The 21,874-nt window shown below is 47.9% G+C and overlaps 1 protein-coding gene across 1 annotated transcript in view; it reads left to right on the top strand.

The window, feature by feature from the left end:
• Window positions 1-21,874, top strand: part of prmt3 (protein arginine methyltransferase 3) — a 141,141-nt gene that overhangs the window by 58,031 nt on the left and 61,236 nt on the right. The window contains exon 11 of the mRNA XM_033038674.1: window positions 16,365-16,443. Within this exon, the coding sequence (XP_032894565.1) occupies window positions 16,365-16,443 (79 nt within the window). The remainder of the gene's footprint in view (window positions 1-16,364; window positions 16,444-21,874) is intronic.

Genomic DNA, 21,874 nt, shown 5'->3' with positions numbered 1-21,874 from the left:
TCTCCTGTGGCGTTCTGTGCTGCATCTTGGTGGAACCAGTCTGTTGCTGAAGGTGCTCCTCTGGTTGACCAGTGTGTCAAATTATGAACAGTCTGAATCTTTTCCCCAGGAAGGAAATGCCATCCTGGATAGAGTGGATGTGGAGAGGATGTTTCTACTAGTGGGAGAGTCTAGGACCAGAGGCCACCGCCTCAGAATTAAAGGACGTACCTTTAAGGGGCTGTCCCACTTGGGCGACCTAATTGGCGAGTTTAGAAGAGTTTGAATAAATTACCCTTGGCTACCCTCAATTACCTACGACTAACATGCCGACCGACTACGATCTACTACGACTAAACCTACGAGTAAAAAAAGTGTCAATTTTTTTCCATGGCGACCTTTTTTTACTCGCGGGCATTTTTTAACATGTTGAAAAAAACGTCGCAACTGAGCTGAGGCCTCAGGTACGCGGAGACCACTCACGAGCATGAAGGAGAGTTACGAAGACCTCCTACCACCTCGTGTCGACCATGCTGTGAGTATGAGTCGAGGGCAAACTCGCCAGAACTCGCGGATTAGGTCGCCCGAGTGGGACAGGCCCTTCAGAAAGCAGATGAGGAGGAATTTCTTTAGTCAGAGGGTGGAATTGATCGCCACAAAAGGCTGTGGAAGTCAAGTCACTGGATATTTTTAAGGCAGAGATGGATAAATTCTTGATTAGTACGGGTGTCAGGGGTAGCAGGGAGAAGGCAGGAGAATGTGGTTAAGAGGAAGAGATAGATCAGCTATGATTGAATGGCGGATTAGACTCGATGGGCTGAATGGCCTCATTCTGCTCTTACCACATGAAATAATGAAGTACTGGAGGGCACAGCTATGAGGTGATAGGGGTGAAGTCTGAAGGAGATGTGCGGGGCAAGACATTCTCACAGAGGAATACATGGAACGGGCTGCTGAGGGGGGTGGTGGTGGTGGTGGAAGGTTCGATAGTGGCATTTAAGAGATGATTGACTAGGCACATGAATATGGAAGGAATGGAGGGATATGGATCATGTGAAGGTCGCTGAGTTGGTCTTGGCATCATGTTGAACATTGTGGGCCGAAGGCTGTGCTGTATTGTTCTATGTTCTGTGAAAATGGGTTGAGAATGAAGATGTAGGCACCCTGTGCGGCACGGTGGCGCAGCGGTAGAGTTGCTGCCTCACAGCGAATGCAGCGCCGGAGACCCGGGTTCGATCCCGACTACGGAGTTCGTACGTTCTCCACCGTCACCGAGATCTTCCGTTCCCCCCCCCACACTCCAAATCCGTACAGTTCCTTCTTAAACCCTTTGGCCCACCAGGTCCGCGCCGACCAGCGATCCCCGAACATTGGCTTGGTAAATGTAACAATTGTCCCCAGTGTGTGTAGGATAGTGTTAGTGTTCGGGGATCGCTGGTCGGCGTGGACCTGGTGGGCCAAAGGGTTTAAGAAGGAACTGCAGATGCTGGAAAATCGAAGGTACACAAAAATGCTGGAGAAACTCAGTGGGTGCAGCAGCATCTATGGAGCGAAGGAAATAGGCAACGTTTCGGGCCGAAACCCTTCAGCCAAAGGGACTGTTTCCGTGCATCTCGAAACTCAACTAAACTAAACTAAACTAAACCTTCCATGAAGAAAGCAAGTAGCAATTGAGGCTCATGCCAATGTAGCATTACAGACTGGGTGGGAGATTGCAACCTGTTTCGACAAATGCAATCAACCTGGCGTGCACATCAAATAAGATCAAATTGAACAACAAGTTGTCCTGCAACTTTAGGCTGTGCTCTACATACGCAAGAAGAAGAAGCATTACAGACGTCAGGACACAAGGGTTGATTCAGCAGGTGTAAAGAGAGAGGAGGACAGAGCCATCAAGAGCATGAATCGGTCTCAGGAAGCGGAGGAGTTAATGGATAAAGCGATAGGGGCCAGGGGAAGGATGTCAGTGATGAAGATGCATGAGGGAGGTGGGAGGAGGAGCTGCGCAGAAGGAACAAAGGGCCACGATTTCCCTGGAGCTAGGTTCTTCAAGGGCAGCTGCCGCCGCTACTGCTGCTGCTGCTGCTATTGTCGTCTTTGCCCGCAAAGACCACCACCTTCTCCCACAAAAAACACAGAGAGAGTTGAAGGCAGGAGGAGGAGAGAAAGAAGCAGTAACATGGGGAGAGAAACAGTGGAGGAGGAAGAACAGGAATCGGAAGACAAGATAGTGCCTGTATCATAGAGTGATACAGTGTGGAAACAGGCCCTGCAGCCCAACTTGTCCACACTGGCCAACATGTCCCAGCAACACTAGACCTATCTGCCCACGTTTTGCCCATATCCCTCCAAACCTGTCCTATCCATGTACCTGTCTAACTGTTTCTTAAATGATGGGATAGTCCCAGCCTCAACTACCTCCTTTGGCAGCTACTTCCATGCACCCACCACCCTTTATGTGAATAATGTACCCCTTGGATTCCTCTTAAATCGTTTCCCCTTCACCTTGAACCTATGTCCTCTGGTCCTCGATTCCCCTTCACCTTGAACCTATGTCCTCTGGTCCTCGATTCCCCTTCACCTTGAACCTATGTCCTCTGGTCCTCGATTCCCCTTCACCTTGAACCTATGTCCTCTGGTCCTCGATTCCCCTTCACCTTGAAGGTCCTCTGGTCCTCGATTCCCCTACTCTGGGCAAGGGACTCTGTACATCTACCCGATCTATTCCTCTCATGATGTTGTACACGATTTTATGCACACCTTACAAAAACTTCACTGAGAGTGCACGCGTTATTCAGCTTATCCGCTGCCCTGGGAGATTGATTAATGGATTTATGTATTAAACATTACTGCTCAAAGGCTTTTACAAAACCTTGATTGGTTCAGAAAAATGTTTATCTAGTTTGATTGATTCTTTGGGGATTATTTGATTGTGTGCAGTGAAGTCTGTGCCGGTACACGTTTCACTGTACGTCGATAGATTTGCATTTCCCTCCTTCTCAACGTGGAGACCAGGTCAGTGTGCGTCTCGTGTTCATCGCTGAGTCTGCAAGACAGGCACATGGCCAAACTTCCTAATCGTAAAGCTTCAACTCGTTTGGGCGGCACGGTGGCGCAGCGGTAGAGTTGCTGCCGTACAGCGCTCGCAGCGCCGGAGACCCAGGTTCGATCCCAAATTCAGGTGCTGTCTGTACAGAGTTTGTATGTTATTCCCATGGACGCGTGGGTTTTCTCCGTTTCCTCCAAAGACGTACAGGTTTGTAAGTTAATTGGCTTTTGTGTGTGTGTGTAAATTGCCCCTAGTGTGTGTAGGATAGTGTTAGTGTGCGGGGATCGCTGGTCATCGTGGACTCGGCGGGCTGAAGGGCCTGTTTCCGCGCTGTATCTCTAAACTAAACTAAACTAGTCTAGACTGAGAGATGTTGAGAAATAGATGAGGTACATATTCATTGTCTCTGCAGTTACAAAATGGTGCATTAATTGCAAAAACAAATGACTACTGTGTCTCTTGCCCAGAGTAGGGGAATCGAGGACCAGAGGGCATACGTTCAAGTTGAAGGGGAAACGATTTAATAGGAATCCTTGGGGTACATTTATCACTACTGTGTTTGAGTTGAGTTTATTTTAGTTCGAGTCCACACCGACGAGTGATCCCCGCACACTAACGTACACACTACACACATACACATACATACACATGTATACATACACATGTATACATACACATACATACACATGCATACATACATACATATACATACACATACATACACATACATACATACATACACATACATACATGTCCATACATACATACACATACGTACATACATATGTACATACATACACATGCATACGTGTATATACATACACATACATACACATACGTACATACATACATACACATGCATACATGTACATACATACACACACATACACATACAAACATACATACACATACAAACATACATACATACATACATACATACATACATACATACATACATACATACATACATACATACACAACAGTAATAGTTCAAAGACACAAAACCAATGCCCCCAGTCTGTGTAGTTTAGAGCTTATTCAGAGGTTGTCGTGTTTTTTTCCCTCTGAAGTGAGCCATGTTCTGGTGCAGTCCACATCAATGCACTAACTGCCCAGTGTGTGCGTTTCCTTTCCTTGCTTCAATCCACTCTGCCTGCGCTATTTGTGTCCCCCTTCATATGAACCCTGCCGTTTCTAACTTCTCCGTGGCGTGCAAACTAAATGCTGTTTCCTCTTGCAGCACGTTCACCTTTTGTGCTTGTGAGTCAATATAGCTGGAGCATCTACTGACAGATTAAATAATGGCCTGTGAAATGTTCTGTAAGCAATCAACATGCTTATTACGCCTGATGCCTTTGCAGCAGGTTCATCAGCTTTCATTGCTCTGCTCATATATCACACCTCAAAAATCACACTGTTCTCTCAACGAGGACTGAATCCCTAATTGCAAATTGAATGATGCACCATTGCAGTTTCACGCTACTAGGATGCCAACGTTTTTATTCCCCTGTTGTCTTCTGATTTGACATTTGCTAAAAATATATTATGGAACATTAAATGAACATTTCCTTCTGGAATTCTCTTTTCTGAGGAGAGGAAGAAAATAAAAGGTCATGAGGTTCTAAGGAATAGGAGTATAATTAGGCCATTCTGTCCATCAAATCTATCCCGCTATTCAATCATGGCTGATCTATCTCTCCCTCCTAACCCCATTCTCCTGCCTTCTCCCCATTACCTCTGACACCCGCACTAATCAGGAATCTATCTATCTTTGCCTTAAAAATATCCACTGACTTGGCCTCCACAGCCTTCTGTGGCAAAGAATTCCACAGATTCACCGCCCTCTGACTAAAGGATAAAGGGGAAATCTTTTAGGACCGAGATGAGAAAAACATTTTTCACACAGAGAGTGGTGAATCTGTGGAATTCTCTGCCACAGAATGTAGTTGAGGCCCGTTCATTGGCTATATTTAAGAGGGAGTTAGATGTGGCCCTTGTGGCTAATTGGATCAGGGGGTATGGAGAGAAGGCAGGTACAGGATACTGAGTTGGATGATCAGCCATGATCATATTGAAAGGCGGTGCAAGCTCGATGGGGCCGAATGGCCTACTCCTGCACCTATTTTCTATGTTTCTAAAGATATTTCTCCTCATCACCTTCCTTAAAGAACGTCCTTTAATTCTGAGGCTGTCCTCTAGTACTGAACTCTCCCACTAGTGGAAACTTCTTCTCCACATCCACTCTACCAAAGCCTTTCACCATTCCGTCAACCTTTTGATGTTTGAAGAAGGGCCCTGACCCGAAACGTTTCGCATCCATGTTCTCCATATATGCTGCCTGACCCGCTGAGCTACTCCGGCACTTTGTGTTTTTTTTTTATAAACAGGTCTTCTGCAGTTCCTTGTTTCTACATCTTTCCTCGTGCTTTTGATCCATGCCTTCAAAACTAGAATTGTTACATTCCTTTAGTTAATTGGTAAGGTGATTTAGTCATGATATGGTCCTCTTAAAATGAAGAGACATGGAACATAGAACAGGACAGCACAGGACCAGGCCCTTCGGCCCGCAACGTCTGTGCTGAACATGATGATCTCTACGACAGTGAGAAGACATACAGATCTTCAGAGTATAGATGATGTTTTAGTTGTCTCAGTTGAGCTTATTGTCACGTGTACCAAGGTACAGTGAAAAGCTTTTTGTTGCGTGCTAACCAGTCAGCAGAAGTAGATAAAGGATAAGGGAATAACGTTTAGTGCAAGGTAAAGCCAATCAAGGATTGCCCGAGTGTCTCTAATGAGGTAGATAGTAGTTCAGGACTGCTCTCTGGTTGTGCTAGGATGATTCAGTTGCCTGATAACAGCTGGGAAGAAACTGTCCCTGAATCTGGAGGTGTGCGGTTTCACACTTCTGTGCCTTTTTCCCGATGGGGAGAGGGGAGAAGAGGGAGTGACCAGGGTGCGACTCGTCCTTGATTATGCTGCTGGCCTTGCCGAGGCAGCGTGAGGTGTAGATGGAGTCAATGGAAGGGAGGTTGGTTTGTGCGATGGTCTGGGCTGCGTCCACAATTCGCTGTAATTTCTTGCGGTCTTGGATGGAGCTGTTCATGAACCGTGCCGTGATGCATCCCGATAAAATGCGTTCTACAGTGTATCTGTGGAAGTTGGTGAGAGTTGTTGGGGACATGCCGAACTTCCTAAGCCTTCTAAGTTGGTGTTGCCTTCATGGTCGTTGCTTCATTAAGGGTGGTCCAGGAGAAGTTGTTGGAGATATTGACTCCGAGGAATTTGATGTTTTCGACTATCTCTACTTCGGCACCAACTCTGCGATATTTTATCATCTCTAGTCGGTAGAAAAAACATTTTTGGGGAAATTATGTGCATTTCTATACTGCGCAATGTGGTGCGTTCGATGAGTAATATGTAAATGTGGGCTATTCTGGATGTGAAGCATCAAGTTAATAGCTTTATCAGCCGAACTGTTAATATTCAAATGCCTCTCTCCAGGCATGAGGATCGAATACGTCAGTCATACGCCTTATAATAATAAGTGTGAACAGGTTTTTTTTTTAGTTTAGTTTAGAGATACAGCGCGGAAACAGGCCCTTCGGCCCATCGAATACGCACAGACCAGCGATCCCCGCACACTAACACTATCCCACACACACTTGGGGCAATTTTACATTCATGCCAAGCCAATTAACCTACAAACCTGTACGCCTTTGGAGTGTTGGAGGAAACCGAAGATCTCGGAAACCCACGCAGGTCACGGGGAGAACGTGCAAACTCCGTACAGACAGGACCCATAGTGGGGATCGAAACCGGGTCTCCGGCGCTGTAAGGCAGCAACTCTACCGCTGCGCCGGCGTGCCGCCCGTACCTTATGAATTGTTTTTCCAAAGATATGAGGCAGACATTCTGACAGCATTTAAAAGACATTTGGACAGATACATGTACAAACAAGGAACCGCAGATGCCGGTTTACCAAACGAAAAAACAAAGTGCTGGAGTAACCCTTCAGTTCTCAAACAAGAGTGTTTTATTGTCATATGTCCTGAAATGGAACAATGAAATTATTATTTGCAACACCACGGATATGTAAACATAGTACTCTGTAAAATCCATAATAACCAACCAAAACAAAGTTAATTATATATATATATATTAAAACAACAGACAAATACACAGACAATAATAGTGCAAAAATAATGTCCGCAAGTCTATATAGTTTGGAGCCCATTTGGAGGTTGTAGTGTTTAATAGTTGGATGGATGTGGGAAAGAAGCTGCTCCTGAACCTGGACCGTACCGTTTTCAGGCTCCTGTACCTTCTTCCCGATGGCAGAAATGAGAGTGCAGCCAGGGTGGTGAGCACATGCAAACTCCGCACAGACAGCAGCCAAGGTTAGGATCGAACCTGGGTCTCTGGCGCAGTGAGGCAGCAGCTCTACGTGCTCCACTGCTGCCAATTCACTCGGAGAGCCGACCAGCAGATAGAATGAAGAGAGAATCAAAGTTGTGTTCAGAACCTTCGATGGCCATAAGACCATAAGGGATAGGAGCAGAACGAGGCCATTCGGCCCATCGAGACTGGTCCGCCATTTAATCGTGGCTGATATCATGGGACGACAGATGATGCAATGGGCTAAGTGTTCGGCTGGCAACCGGAAGGTAGCCGGTTCGAATCCCGCTTGGAGTGCATACTGTCGTTGTGTCCTTGGGCAAGACACTTCACCCACCTTTGCCTGTGTGTGAATGTGTGTGAATGTGTGTGAGTGATTGGTGGTGGTCGGAGGGGCCGTAGGCGCAGAATGGCAGCCACGCTTCCGTCAGTCTGCCCCAGGGCAGCTGTGGCTACAGAAGTAGCTTACCACCACCGAGTGTGACTGAGGAGTGAGTGAATAATGCGATGTAAAGCGCCTTGAGTATTAGAAAGGCGCTATATAAATCCCATCCATTATTATATATTTTTCCCTCTCAACCCCATTTTCCTGCCTTCTCCCCTTGAACCCCTGTTGATACGTTCCTGTGGAGAACGTACAAAATCCGTTCCGGTTAGTTAATTGTCACGTGTACCGAGGTACAGTGAAAAGCTTTTCGTTGCGTGCTAACCTGTCAGCGGAAAGGCCACACATGATTACAACCGATCCATTTACAGGTGCATGATATGGGAATAACGTTGTGGCAGATCTGGAAGGAGTTTAAGAAGATCGTAGTTAAAGTGAGAAATGTTGCTGCAGGTGGAGAGATTTAAGAGTGTGGAGCGATTGTAATATGAGTTTGTTGTTCTGCTTCTGTGGCCTGCACGCCAGGGTTGGCAGCCATCTTGGAAGCACCCGTACAAACAAGCATCCGGTAGTCGGGATCGAACCCGGGTCTCTGGCGCTGTAAGGTTCGAACATTTTACAAGGTCATAAGTGATAAGAGTAGAATTAGGCCATTAGGCCATTCGGCCCATCAAGTCTACTCCGCCATTCAATCATGGCTCACATTCAATAAGCCATGATTGAATGGCCTCCTGCCTCTTCCCTTCTTCTTGCATTTGAGGCAGCAGAGGTTATCTAACGCCCTCCACGCGCTGTGGCCAGTTCAATGTGCTGTTGTCGAGGGCCGTGAGGTCTACCCCTCCACCAGGGGGAGGGGTGGGGGGGGGGGCGGAGGGCAGCGCTGTTTGCTGGTCTGCTCCACACACGCAGGCTGCTGATGAACGCAGCCACCAGCGATGCATGTTGGCCTTCTCCCCATTACCTCTGACACCCGTACTAATCAGGAATCTATCTATCTTTGCCTTAAAAATATCCACTGACTTGGCCTCCACAGCCTCCTGTGGCGAAGAATTCCACAGACTCACCACCCTCTGACTAAAGAAATTCCTCCTCATCTCCTTCCTACAGGGACGTCCTTTAATTCTGAGGCTACGACCTCTAGTCTTAGACTAGAGGCCCACTAGCGGAAACCTCCTCTCCACATCCACTCTATCCAGGCCTTTCACTATTCTGTATGTTTCAATGAGGTCCCCCCTCCCCCCTCCCCTCATTCTTCTAAACTCTAGCGAGTACAGGCCCAGTGCCGACAAACGCTCATCATAGGTTAACCTACTAATTCCTGGGGCCATTCGTGTAAACCTCCTCAGGAACCCTCTCCAGAGCCGGTCAGATACGGTGCCCGGAACTGCTCACGATATGCCGAATGCGGCCCGACCAGCGCCTCAAGAGAGCCTCAGCTGTGAGGGGCTGATTTCACCAGCCAGTGTGTACTTGAGGCCCTGCACATGCGACGTGAGAGGTATAATTCACAGAGCTGGCACCCCTACAGGTGAGGCAGTGGCCTGTGAAATTACATTCTAAATTACTCTGCAGTTGGGACCAGAGACGCCAGTGCAGGCAGCTGATTGTCGAGATATCCGTTATAAATGACCCGATCCGGTAGCAAGGACAATGCTCGTCACTGTCGTAACGAACAACAAAAGGATGGGGTTGGTTTGGATTAATGCGAGAAGTGTCAGTGTGGGAGAGAAAGGTCAAGCAAAGGATAATGACCCATCGAAAATAATGATGCTGCCGCCCGAACCAGGTCCCTGGGAAAGGGAAACGCATCGCTCGATGTTTATGTTTAGTGGGCAGCACGGTGGCGCAGCGGTAGAGTTGCTGCCTCGCAGCGCCGGAGACCCAGGTTCGATCCTAAGGGTGCTGTCTGTACAGAGTTTGTACGTTCTCCCTGTGACCTGCGTGGGTTTATCCGGGTGCTCCCAATTTTCCAAAGGCGTACGTGTTTGTAGGTTAATTGGATTCTGTAGAATCGTAAAATTGGCCCTTGTATGTGTGAAATAATAATAATAATAATAATAATAATATATCTTTTATTGTCATTGCACGTCAGTGCAACGAGATTTAGTGTGCATGTACGGTGTATTTCAGAAAGAACTGCAGACGCTGGAAAAATCGAAGGTAGACCAAAATGCTGGAGAAACTCAGCGGGTGAGGCAGCATCTATGGAGCGAAGGAATAGGCAACGTTTTGGGACGAGGCCCTCCGAAACGTCATCTATTCCTTCACTCCATAGATGCTGCCTCACCCGCTGAGTTTCTCCGGCATTTTGTCTACCTTTAAGGGCCTGCCCCACTTGGGCGTCATTTGTGTGTCACGCAGGTGGCGAGCGAAGATTTTGTCAATCCCAAAATTCTGGGGCACCGCGCGCGACCGAGCATCACTGCCTACGCCATCACGCGCCTCTCCAGGCGTCATGCGTGCGTAATGCACGCCATGCGCCGTGCGTCGTGACGCATAAACGATGCCACGTAAATGACGCGCAAATTACGCCCAAGTGGAACAGGCCCTTTAATGTACGGGGTGATCGCTGGTCGGCGCGGACACGATGAGGCGAAGTGTCTCCACGCTGTGTCTTTAAATTAAACTAAACTGTCTACAAATAGAAATAAAATAGGGAAGCAAGGAACTGCAGATGCTGGTCTGCAAAAAAAATGCTGGAGTAACTCAGCGGGTCAGGTAGCTTTGATGGAGAACATGGGTAGGTGATGTTTCTGGTCGGGATCCTTCTTCAGACTGATGGCGGTGGTGGGCGGTGAGAGAGCGGGGAAGGAGGAGGGGCAGGACAAAGCCTGGCGAGTTATCGGTAGAAATGTGTAGGAAGGAACTGCAGATGCTGCTTTACACCGAAGATAGACATAAAATGCAGGAGTAACTCAGCAGGACAGGCAGCATCTCTGGTGAGAAGAAATGGGCGACATTTCATGTCGAGACCCTTCTTTAGGACAGTAGAACTAGTCGGAGAACTTGTGTGCAGGATGGAACTGCAAATGCTGGTTTAAAAATGGTGGGACGTTTCGGTTATAGACACAAAATGTTGGAGTAACTCAGCGGGGGCAGGCAGCATCTGTGGAGGGAAGGAATGGGTGACGTTTCGTATCGAGACTGTCTGAAGATGGGTCTGGACCCGGAACATCACCCACCCCTTCCATCCAGAGACGCTGCCTGTCCCGCTGAGTTACTCCAGCACTTTGTGCGTATAGTCGGAGAACTAGAATGGGAGAGGGATGGAGAGAGAGGGAAAGGCATGCTCTCACACTGGCCACATACTCTTTGAATCACTTCCCTCTGGAAGGCGACTCCGGACTGTCAAAGCTGCCACAGCCAGACATAAAAAACAGTTTTTATCCACGAGTAGTTATACTCAACAGCCAAAAATCTGTAGTCTCCCTTTGATCTAGTATTTTGTTGGTTCACATGCTTGATCAATGGTGTTTTATCATTCATGTTTTATAATTATGAATGTTTAGTGTTTTCTGAGTCATTCGTAACTGTCACTGTATGTCACGTTGTTACTTGTGGGCGGAGCACCAAGGCAAATTCCTTGTATGTGAATACTTGGCCAATAAACTTACTTACTTACTTAGGTTGTGAGCTAAGGCATTAGGTTGACATGATATATATTTTGTACCAGAGAGCGCTGGTGTGTATATAATTTTGTAACAAACCATCTCCACGATAGAGAATGTACGTCAACACTGAATAACTAGTGTTTTAGTTGAATCATGCAGCTCGCTAATTATTTTTTCTTTTGATCCTGGTGTGAATGGGATAGTAAAAGCAACTTGTGCAAGCGCTTAATTTCTCAATTGATTAAATTAGATTGCAAAACAAAGCAGTTTAATTAGCAATTTTGTGAGTTTTCTAAGTCATTTTAGTTTGAAGGTTTTTCTGTGTTTGGGATTAATTTTTTAACAGAGTAAATGCTCCCAAAGTTTCATTGTACACACTAGAGGCAGGAAACGTGTTCCCGATGTTGGGGGTGTCCAGAACTAGGGGACACAGTTTAAGAATAAGGGGTCGGCGTTTGGAACGGGGATAAGGAAAAACCTTTTTGCCCAGAGAGTTGTGCATCTGTGGAATTCTCTGCCTCAGAGGGCAGTGGAGGCCAATTCTCGGGAAGCTTTCAAGAGAGAGTTGGATAGGGCTCTTAAAGAGAGCGGAGTCAGGGGATATGGGGAGAAGGCAGGAACGGGGTACTGAATGTGGATGATCAGCCATGATTACAGTGAATGGCGGTGCTGGCTCGAAGGGCTAAATGGCCTACTCCTGCACCTATTGTCTATTGCCTATTGTACCATTCTACATTTCCTTGATCACCTTCCCCTTTTATCTGTGTTTTCACACCTCACCCTTCCATATCTCTATGTCTCTCTCTCCACTGACTCTCAGTCTGAAGAAGGGTCACGGCCCGAAACGTCGCCCATTCCTTCACTCCGGCGATGCTGCCTGACCCGCTGAGTTACTCCAGCATTTTGTATCTATCTTCAGTGTAAACCAGCACCTGCAGTTCCTTCCTACACATAACAAAATGTAGAATGGCTCATTGTTTGCTGAGGGGAAGGTGACAATCAGTAATATTTAATCAGGAAGGCAGTAGAACTAGTCAGAGAACTGCTGGGGAGAAGGCAGGAGAATGGGGTTAGGAGGGAGAGATAGATCAGCCATGATTGAAAAGAGGAGTTGACTTGATGGGCCGAATGGCCCAATTCCCTCCTATCACTTATGAACCGCTGTGCCCTGAAATGGGGGGGACTATGTATAAACACTGCTGTAATTTCTACTTGGTGAAACCAAAATGTATTAAAAATGCCTTTATTAAAATCTGACAATGGGCACTTTAACCACATGTGATTTTTTTTTCTATTACAAATCTCAAATTGTGGAGTACAGAGGCAAATAAATAAATGATGGGTCTTTGTCCCAAACATTATGGCGGGCACTGTAAATCTGTACTTGAACTCCATTTATTTGTCTCTGACCCCATTTCCTTGATGTCTGAAAGAAGTCCATCAATCCCAATATTGAGATCCTCAACAACCTTGCCTTCTTTGACAAAAAGTCTTAACCTGGCAAAAACTAGCGATCAATTTAAATCCTTGAAAAAGGACGCAAAGTGCTGGAGTAACTCAGCGGGTCAAGCAGCAACTCTGGAGAACACGGATAGGTGACGTTTTGGGTCGGGACCATTAAAGCTTCAATTGTCCATCCTTGGGCCTTCTTCTCTGGACTCGCAGAGAAAATTATTTCACTCTAGAAAACCTGAATTAAACAATTTGCTCAGATAAACCCTGCATTTTCCAAACTTAAAGAAATATAAGATATTAATTAGTGCCATCTTGACTCCAATTTTAACCCTTTCATCTCCAATATAATTTTGGTGACCTCAACTGAGACATGGTGCCCAGCTGGCAACAGATGGAGCCTGAACAAGACTCTCTACAGCAGTTGCACATATGTCTCACTTTTGTATTCTAAGCGTTGTGGGATGAAGGCGACCATTATTTAACTCTTTCCATTCATTATCTTTTAGTTTAGTTTAATTTCGAGATATAGCGCGGAAACAGGCCATTCAGCCCGCCGAGTCCGCGCCGACCAGCGATCCCCGCACACTCTAACGCTCTCCCACGCCAACTAGGGACAATTTACAATTTATAGATGCCAACTAAACTGCAAACCTGCACGTCTTTGGAGCGTGGGAGGAAACCGGAGCACCCGCAGAAAATCCACGCTGTCACGGGGAGAACGTACAAACTCCGCACGGACAGCACCCGTGGTCAGGATTGAACCCGATTCTCTGGCGCTGCGCCACCGAGCCGGGCAATCCACGGTTAACCAGTGTGTCCACTGTATTTTACTCTTGCCACCTTGTTAGTCAGCTTGCTAACTAGCAGCATGTTCTAATGTAGACACAAGGAACTGCAGGTGCTGGAACCTTGCGTAGAACACAGAGTGCTGGAGTAACTCAGCTGCTCAGGCAGAATCACTGGAGGACAAGGCGAGGTGACTTTTTTAAGTCTGTTTCTATGATGTATTTCTAAACTTAAACTAAACCTTTGGTGTCAAAGGTTATGGGGCGAAGGCAGGAGAGGTTGAGAGGGAATGTTTAGATCAGACATGATTGAATGGCGGAGTGGACTTGATGGGCCGAATGGCCTAATTCTGCTCCTACGACTTATGAAGTTAAGAACTAAATTTGCCTTGTTCAATGCCCTGAGTCGTCGCTGTATGTTCTTTGTGGTTTTATCTCTTTTTCTTCTTTAATGTGGCAATTATTGTGAATCTGAATGGGCTCAGGAAAGGCATTGCGGTTGTCGTGGGTATGGATGGCAAATTTCACCCCCCCCTCCCCTCCCCTCCCCCTCGATGGTGTTAGTCAAGCAGATGGGCTCAAGTGACAATCTGGTGTTGTCTGATCATTAGTTCTATGATTGGTCCTTTAATGATGAGATTTTTAACTGAGTTTAATGTCCACAGCTACAGCGATGGGATGCGAACAGGCATCTCTGGATTGTTATTCCAGGCCTCTTGAGTTACTCCTCTAGTAACGGGGCTGTCCCACTTGCCGATTTTGCCGGCGTCATATCAGGGTCGCCAAAAGATTTTGAACATTTCAAAATCCAGCGACGACAAAAAAAATGTAGCGACACTTGAAAAAACACCGCACGTCAATATGTCATCGTGCCGCGTATTTTTCGGTGGCCTGATACGTCAGTCACTGATGCTGGCAGTCGCCGAAAAAAATCACCAAATGGGACAGACCCTTAATGTGAACACAAAGCCATCAACGTCTCTCCAAAGATAGACACAAAAAGCTGGGGTAACTCAGCGGGACAGGCAGCATCTCTGAAGAGAAGGACTGGGTGACATTTCGGGTCAAGACCCGTCGTCTCTCCAATTTTGACTTCTGGAATTTTAATCACTCCACCATTAACAGTCTTTTTTGTCAACTGACTAGGCCCCAAGTGCTGTAAAACCATTCCTAAGCCTCTCTGACTTTCTTCCTTTAAGACATCCCTTAAAACCTACCTCTTCAAATTTTTGGGGATCTCGACCCGGAATGTCACCCATTCCTTCTCTCCAGAGATGCTGCCTGTCCTGCTGAGTTACTCCAGCTTTTTGTGTCTATCTTCGGTTTTAGACTTAAGAGATACAGCGTGGAAACAGACCCTTCGGCCGACTGAGTCCGCGCCGACCAACAATCGCCCGGCACTAACCTACACACACGAGGGACAATTTACAATTTTTTACCTAAGCCAATTAACCTACAAACCTGCACGTCTTTGGAATGTGGGAGGAAGCCGGAGCAGCCGTAGAAAACCCACGCAGGTCACAGGGAGAACGTACAAACTCCGTACAGGCAGCAGCTGTAGCCGGGATAGAACCCGGGTCTCTGACGCTGTGAGGCAGTAACTCTACTGCCGAGCCACCGTGCTGCCCTGCGTCCTTTAGTCTTCTCATGACTCAGCATCCGATTTTAGCCTCCAAGAACTGCAGATGTCAGAGAGAGGGTGAGAACTTCTTCAGTCCCGACTTTAAGCATCGCCCATCCACGTTCTCCAGAGATGCTGCCCTGACCTGCTGAGTTACTCCAGCAATTTGTGTTCTGCATCAGATTTTAGCTGATGGCTTCTGTGAAAAGACTTTGAAGCCATTATATAAATTGAATTTTCTGTTTTGTAACTGGATTTTCGTTTGGATGCTGGGATTTGCACTGGTCAATGGGTTTGACCAGACAAAATGTTGCGATATTTACTTGGACATGACATTTATTAAATATTGAATATTCTTCAGTCTGAAGAAGGGTCTCGACCTGAAACGTCACCCATTCCATCTCTCCAGAGATGCCACCTGTCCCGCTGAGTTACTCCAGCATTTTGTGTCGATCTTCAGTGTAAACCAGCATCTGCAGTTTCTTCCTACAAGTTTATTAAAAGATATTTGAACATGTACTTGAACACGAAAGGTTTAGAGAAATGTGGGCTAAACGTCACAGTGGCGCAGCGGTAGAGCTGCTGCCTAACAGCGAATGCAGCGCCGGAGACCTGGGTTCAATCCCAACTACGGGCGCTGTCAGTACAGACTTTGTACATTCTTTCCCGTGATCTGCGTGGGTTTTCTCTGAGATCTTCTGTTTCCTCCCACACTCCAAAGACGTGCAGGTTTGTAAGTTAATTGCTTTGGTGAATGTAAATTGTCCCTCGAGGGTAGACAAAACATGCTGGAGAAACTCAGCGGGTGAGGCAGCATCTATGGAACGAAGAAAATTGTGGGTGTCCCTAGAGGGTGTAGGATGGTGTTAAAATGTTCGGGGATCGCTGGTCGGCGCGGACCCGGTGGGCCTAAAGGCCTGTTTCCGCGCGGTTTCTCTGAACTAAACTAAACTAAACTTAAAAAAAAGGTGGGACTGGCATAGATGGGTCATCTTGGCCGATGTGGGGAAGTTCGGCTGTAGGACGTGTATACTGGCCGTATGAATCTATGACTCTAACTATGTTCACTCGTTCTTTACAGGGTTATTTCCTGCTGTTTGAATCCATGTTGGACTCGGTCATATACGCACGGGACAAGTACCTGAAGGAAGATGGTGCAGGTTTGTGTTTGGGGCGAGGGATAAAAGATCCATTACAAAAGGAATATCCAGTGGCAGTCCATTCCCTGAAGGCATGCGTGCGCTGTTCTTTAGTTCAGTTTAGAGATACAACGCAGAAACAGGCCGTTCGGTCCCGTGCCGACCAGCGATCCCCGCACACTTGCACTACCCTACGCACACTGTGGATCATTTTCAATTTTACCGAAGTCAATTAGTCTTTGGAGTGTGGGAGGAAACCGGAGACTCCGGGGAAAAACCCACGCGGGTCACGAGGAGAACGTACAAACTCTGTACAGACAGCACCCGTAGTCAGGATCGCACCCGGGTCTCTGGCGCTGTGAGGTAGCAATTCTACTGTTGCACCACAATGCCACCGTCTGGTAATGTGATATGCACCACTGAGAAATCTTCCCCCAGAGATAAAATATACCCCCACTGCCGCGGTGCTGAAGCTGTGGAATATTTGGAGCTAGAGCTCGAGATGGAGCTAGAGCTCGAGATGGAGCTGGAAATGGAGATGGTGCTGGAGATGGAGATGGAACTGGAGATGGAGCTGGAGATGGAGCTCGAGCTGGAGATAGAGCTGGAGCTGGAGATGGAGCTACAGCTCGAGATGGAGCTGGAGATGGAGCTCGAGCTGGAGATAGAGCTGGAGCTGGAGATGGGGATGGAGCGGCAGCCAAGGCATTGGGTATTTTTAAGGCGGAGATTGATAAATTCTTGATTCTTAAGGGTGCCAAAGATTACGGGGAGAAGGCAGGAGAATGTGGCTGTGAGCAAAAAAAAAGATCAGCCACGATTGAATGGCGGAGCAGACTGGACTCACAAAATTCTTAAGCGGTTGGACAGGCTAGATGCAAGAAGATTGTTCCCGATGTTGGGGAAGTCCAGAACAAGGGGTCACAGTTTAAGGATCGAGATGAGAAAAAAAAATTCGCACAGAGAGTGGTGAATCTGTGGGATTCTCTGCCACAGAAGGTAGTTGAGGCCAGTTCATTGGCTATATTTAAGAGGGAGTTAGATGTGGCCCTTGTGGCTAAAGGGATCAGGGGGTATGGAGAGAAGGCAGGTACAGGATACTGAGTTGGATGATCAGCCATGATCATATTGAATGGCGCTGCAGGCTCGAAGGACCGAATGGCCTACTCCTGCACCTATTTTCTATGGATGACCCGAATGGCCCAATTCTGCTCCTATGTTCTACTGTCTCATCTGAAATACTGTACCTCTGATCGTGCAGCAGTCCTGCAGTGCTGTGTTGCAGTGGTGGCCTGGGTGCCAGAGGTTAAGGTTCTGGAATTAAACTTGCACCATCTCGAGGCAGCCACTGGGCCGCAGCAGGTACCTGTTGCGTTAAAGTGTGGTGCGAGGCTGAGCTGATTTTCTGCTCTGTTTCCTGCTGCTAGCAGTGGATGCATTGAATGCCAAAAACTGTGCTGTAAGCAAGAGATAAAAGTGATTTGTGTGAAGATTGGCATCAAATGATATTGTTGTATTGAAGGCCGTCCGCTTTCCAGTCAACAGATCCATCCATCAGCACTTCAACATAACTGTGTGGAAAGTAAAACAACTAACTACGAGCAAACGATATCTTGCGAGGGAAATGACAGGTTCATAAGTTATAGGAGCAAAATTAGGCCATTCGGCCCATCGTGGGCGGAAATCCTGGGGGGGACAGGGGACACACACACACGCTCCTCCATGTTTTGAGAGGTGGGGGACAATCCCCCCCGCCATGTTTTGTAATCCGAATTTTGAAATTCGGTGGAAAAAAACTATTAAAATCTCCGCTTTCCGCGACAGAGTGGGGGTGTCACCGTTAAGCGCTTGTTAAATGTCTCTATTAACATTGTATTAACACGATGTGTCACCAATTGTATTGCTGAAGGTACTCAGGAGAATTTCTTAAAGCTGTCTGATGCGGGTACAGTTACCATTTGAACTAATTGGATGTATTGGTGGATGGAATCAGATTTTAAACCGGCCGGCGGGGGCTTCAGGTCAGGTCATTAAGGGATCCAGCCGAACAGGTTTCCTGGCTGGTATTCAGGTCACTCACGCCAAGAAATTGTGTGTCCCCCCCCCCCCCCCCCATGTATTGATAGCGATTTCCGCCCCTGCGGTCCATCAAGTCTACTCCGCCCATTCAATGATGGCTGATCTATCTTTCCCTCTCAACCCCATTCTCCTGTCTTCTCCCCGTAACCCCTGACACCCGTACTAATCAAGAATCTATCAATCTCGCCTTAAAAACATCGAATGGCAATGGATTCCACAGATTCATGACATGGGGTGTCAGGCGTTTTTCCCACGGAGGGGGTTGACGAGGCACATCATGCTATTTCAATGGTTTAACGTTTTTACTGTCACATCATACCACCGGGTGGCGCTGCGATGGGAGCCCCTCGCCAACAGTCTGTCTGTCTTTTCGTTTTTTGTTATTTATAGTGTGTTTTAAAAGTTTTTGTTAATGTTCTCCGGTTTGTTTTATGTGGGGGGTGGGCGGGGGGAACTTTTTTTCAATCTCTTACCTTGCTGGAGATGCGATTGTTTTCCGGCCCGTATCTCCGGTCGCTCTGCGGCCTAACATCGTTGGAACTGGAGGCATTGCTCTAGACTGACTTTGAGCCCCACCGCGGGGATGTGGACTTACCGTCGACGCCGATTCCTTGCCTGGGATCGACGCTCCAACCGCGGCCTGCGGACTTTAGCATCAAGGAGCTCACAGCCTCGGGTTGAGACCGACGTCGGGAAGCTCCAAAACCGCACGACGTTCGACCAGCCCGGACCCGGGGTAGATCGCCCGGCGCGGGGGACCTGAGATTCTCCCCTGATGCAGGAGCTTGATCACCCCGATGAGGAAGCCCGACCGCCGGCTACAGGAGTAAGATCGTCCCGTCAACGGAAGGCTCGAGGCCCCCGACCGCGGGAGCAAAACGAAGGGAAGAGATTGAACTTTTTTTCGCCTTCCATCACAGTGAGGAATGTGGAGGAGTCACTGTGGTGGATGTTTATATTAAAATGTATTTTGTGTGTCTTGTTGCTTTTTATTGGTGTGACTGTACGGCAAAACAAATTCCTCATATGTTGTAAAACATACTTGGCTAATAAAGTATGATTACGATTATGACATCAATAGACAATAGGTGCAGGAGTAGGCCATTTGGCACTTCGAGCCAGCACCGCCATTCAATGTGATCATGGCTGTTCCGGAAGTGGCGGCGCTGGTGAACGGCTGCGGCTCGCCAGCAGTCCGTTTGTTTTTACTTTTTTCGTCTTGTTTAGTTAAGCTTTTGGTTTTTAGGTTTGTGTTATGTGTGGGGGGGGGGGGGGGGATTGAAACAGGGCTTTCTGTCTCTCCCTTCGGGGGAATGCGACTTTCTTGTCGTATCCACCTTCTCTGCCTCCGTCTGCGCTGAGGCCTAATGGCGGAGCTGGCGACCTCGAGGCTCCGGAGGCAGAGCCCTGGGCTCGCTCCCGTGAGGGCGGCCCGGCTCGGGGCTGGAACGGCGCTCCCGTGAGGGCGGCCCCGCTCGAGGGTAACGGTGCTCCCGTGAGGGCGGCCTGGCGCGGGGCTGAGACGCTCCCGTGAGGGCGGCCTGGCTCGAGGGTGGAATGGCGCTCACGTGAGGGCGACCCGGGTGGCTGAGACGGCGTTCTGGCGGCGGCGGCCTGAGTCCGGGGTTCGGCCGCGGGCCAGTGGACGACATCGTCAACAGCTGCGTCCGCTGGACTGGAGGGCGGCAGCTTCGACCACCCCCGGGCCGCGGAGTTTGAACCGGCCCGTTCGCGGAGCTCGGTGAGCCGCGGGACTGACTTACCATCGCCCGGTGGGGTATCGCCTCAGCGCAGAGGGAGAAGAGGAGGGAAGAGACTGCAGCCCTAAGATTTTTTTCCTCCATCAGTGAGGAGGTGCTTGTTGGACTCACTGTGGTGGATGTTAATTTGTGTATACTGTCTGATCTGTTGTTTATTACTGTATGTATGGCTGCAGGTAACGACATTTCATTCAGACCGTAAGGTCTGAATGACAAATAAAGGATCTAATTAATTCTAATTCTAATTCTCTGCCTCCACTGCCCTCTGAGGCAGAGAATTCCACTGACTCACAACTCTCTGAGAAAAACTGTTTCCTCATCTCCGTTCTAAATGGCTTACCCCTTATTCTTAAACTGTGTGGCTCCTGGTTCTGGACTCTCTCAACATCGGGAACATGTTTCCTGCCTCTAGTGTCTCTCAGTAGAGGTGTCAGGGGTGAAGGCAGGAGAATGGGGTTAGGAGAAAGGAATAGATCAACCATGATTGAACGACGGAGTAGACAACATGATGGGTTGAATGGCCTCATTCTGCTCCTATCGTTTATGAGCTTGTTGTGGGGAGAAGATGCGAGTGTAGTTTGTATCCCAACTGCGAGACTGATCCAAGGATGCCTTCGATCATATTTCCTCGCTGTCAGCTGTAAATGCACGACTGTTCGGAAAAATGTCCACCGCGAGTAAACAGTTTCTTTCTGAAAAACGACCGTGTTCGGCCTGCAGCCATGGAATTTTTGATTGGAAACTGAAATGATAGCAGTTGAGCGTGTCAATACGTCAGTCAGGCTCGGTTTAATTCATGAGCCAGCCTAGCTGGAGGCCATCGTTGTGACAAAGCACCACTTCATTTCTGTTTCCCCGGGCAATGCTTGATTGGTGAAGACGGCAGCAGTTGCGAGACTGCGCAGGGTCCTGGGCCGTTAGTGTTACATGGCTGCATTGTCAGCGAGTTTCATATGCAGGATGTATCAAGCATCACCACATGGCTTTCATGCTCTTTGCTGAGCTTGTTGGTTATATTTTATGGTCTGAGTGCAGGTAGATGGGACTAGGGGAGAATAAGTGTTCGGCACGGACTAGAAGGGCCGAGTTGGCCTGTTTCCGTGCTGTAATTGTTATATGGTTATATATGACATACAACATAGAATGACAGTACAGCACATAAACAGGCCCTTCGGCCCACAATGTTCCTGCCGAACTTGACGGCCAGTTAAGCTGATCTCGCCTGCCAGCACATGGTCCATATCCCTCCATTCCCTGCACTACTTCCATGGGCCTATCTAAAAGGCTCTTAAATGCCACTGTCCTACCTGCCTCCACCACCACCCCTGGCAATGTGTTCCAGGCACCCATTGCTCTCCATAAAAAACCTGCCCCGCACATCTCTGTTAAACTTTCTCCCTTCCAGCATCTGTATGGACACAATGGGCCGAAGGGCCTATTTCCACGCAGCATCTCCAAACCAAACTAAACATGGATAGGTTTACGTTTCGGGGTGGAGAATCGTCTGAAGAAAGGTCTCGACCTGAAGCGTCACCTATTCATGTTCTCCACAGATGCTGACCGAGCCGCTGAGTTACTCCAACACTCTGTGAAACGTCACCTATCCATGTTCT

The sequence above is a fragment of the Amblyraja radiata genome, chromosome 20 (assembly GCF_010909765.2).
Source record: "Amblyraja radiata isolate CabotCenter1 chromosome 20, sAmbRad1.1.pri, whole genome shotgun sequence".
NCBI classification, from domain to species: domain Eukaryota; kingdom Metazoa; phylum Chordata; class Chondrichthyes; order Rajiformes; family Rajidae; genus Amblyraja; species Amblyraja radiata.
The sequence above is the reverse complement of the archived record's forward strand: the minus strand, read 5'-3'. Positions and strand labels throughout refer to the sequence as shown.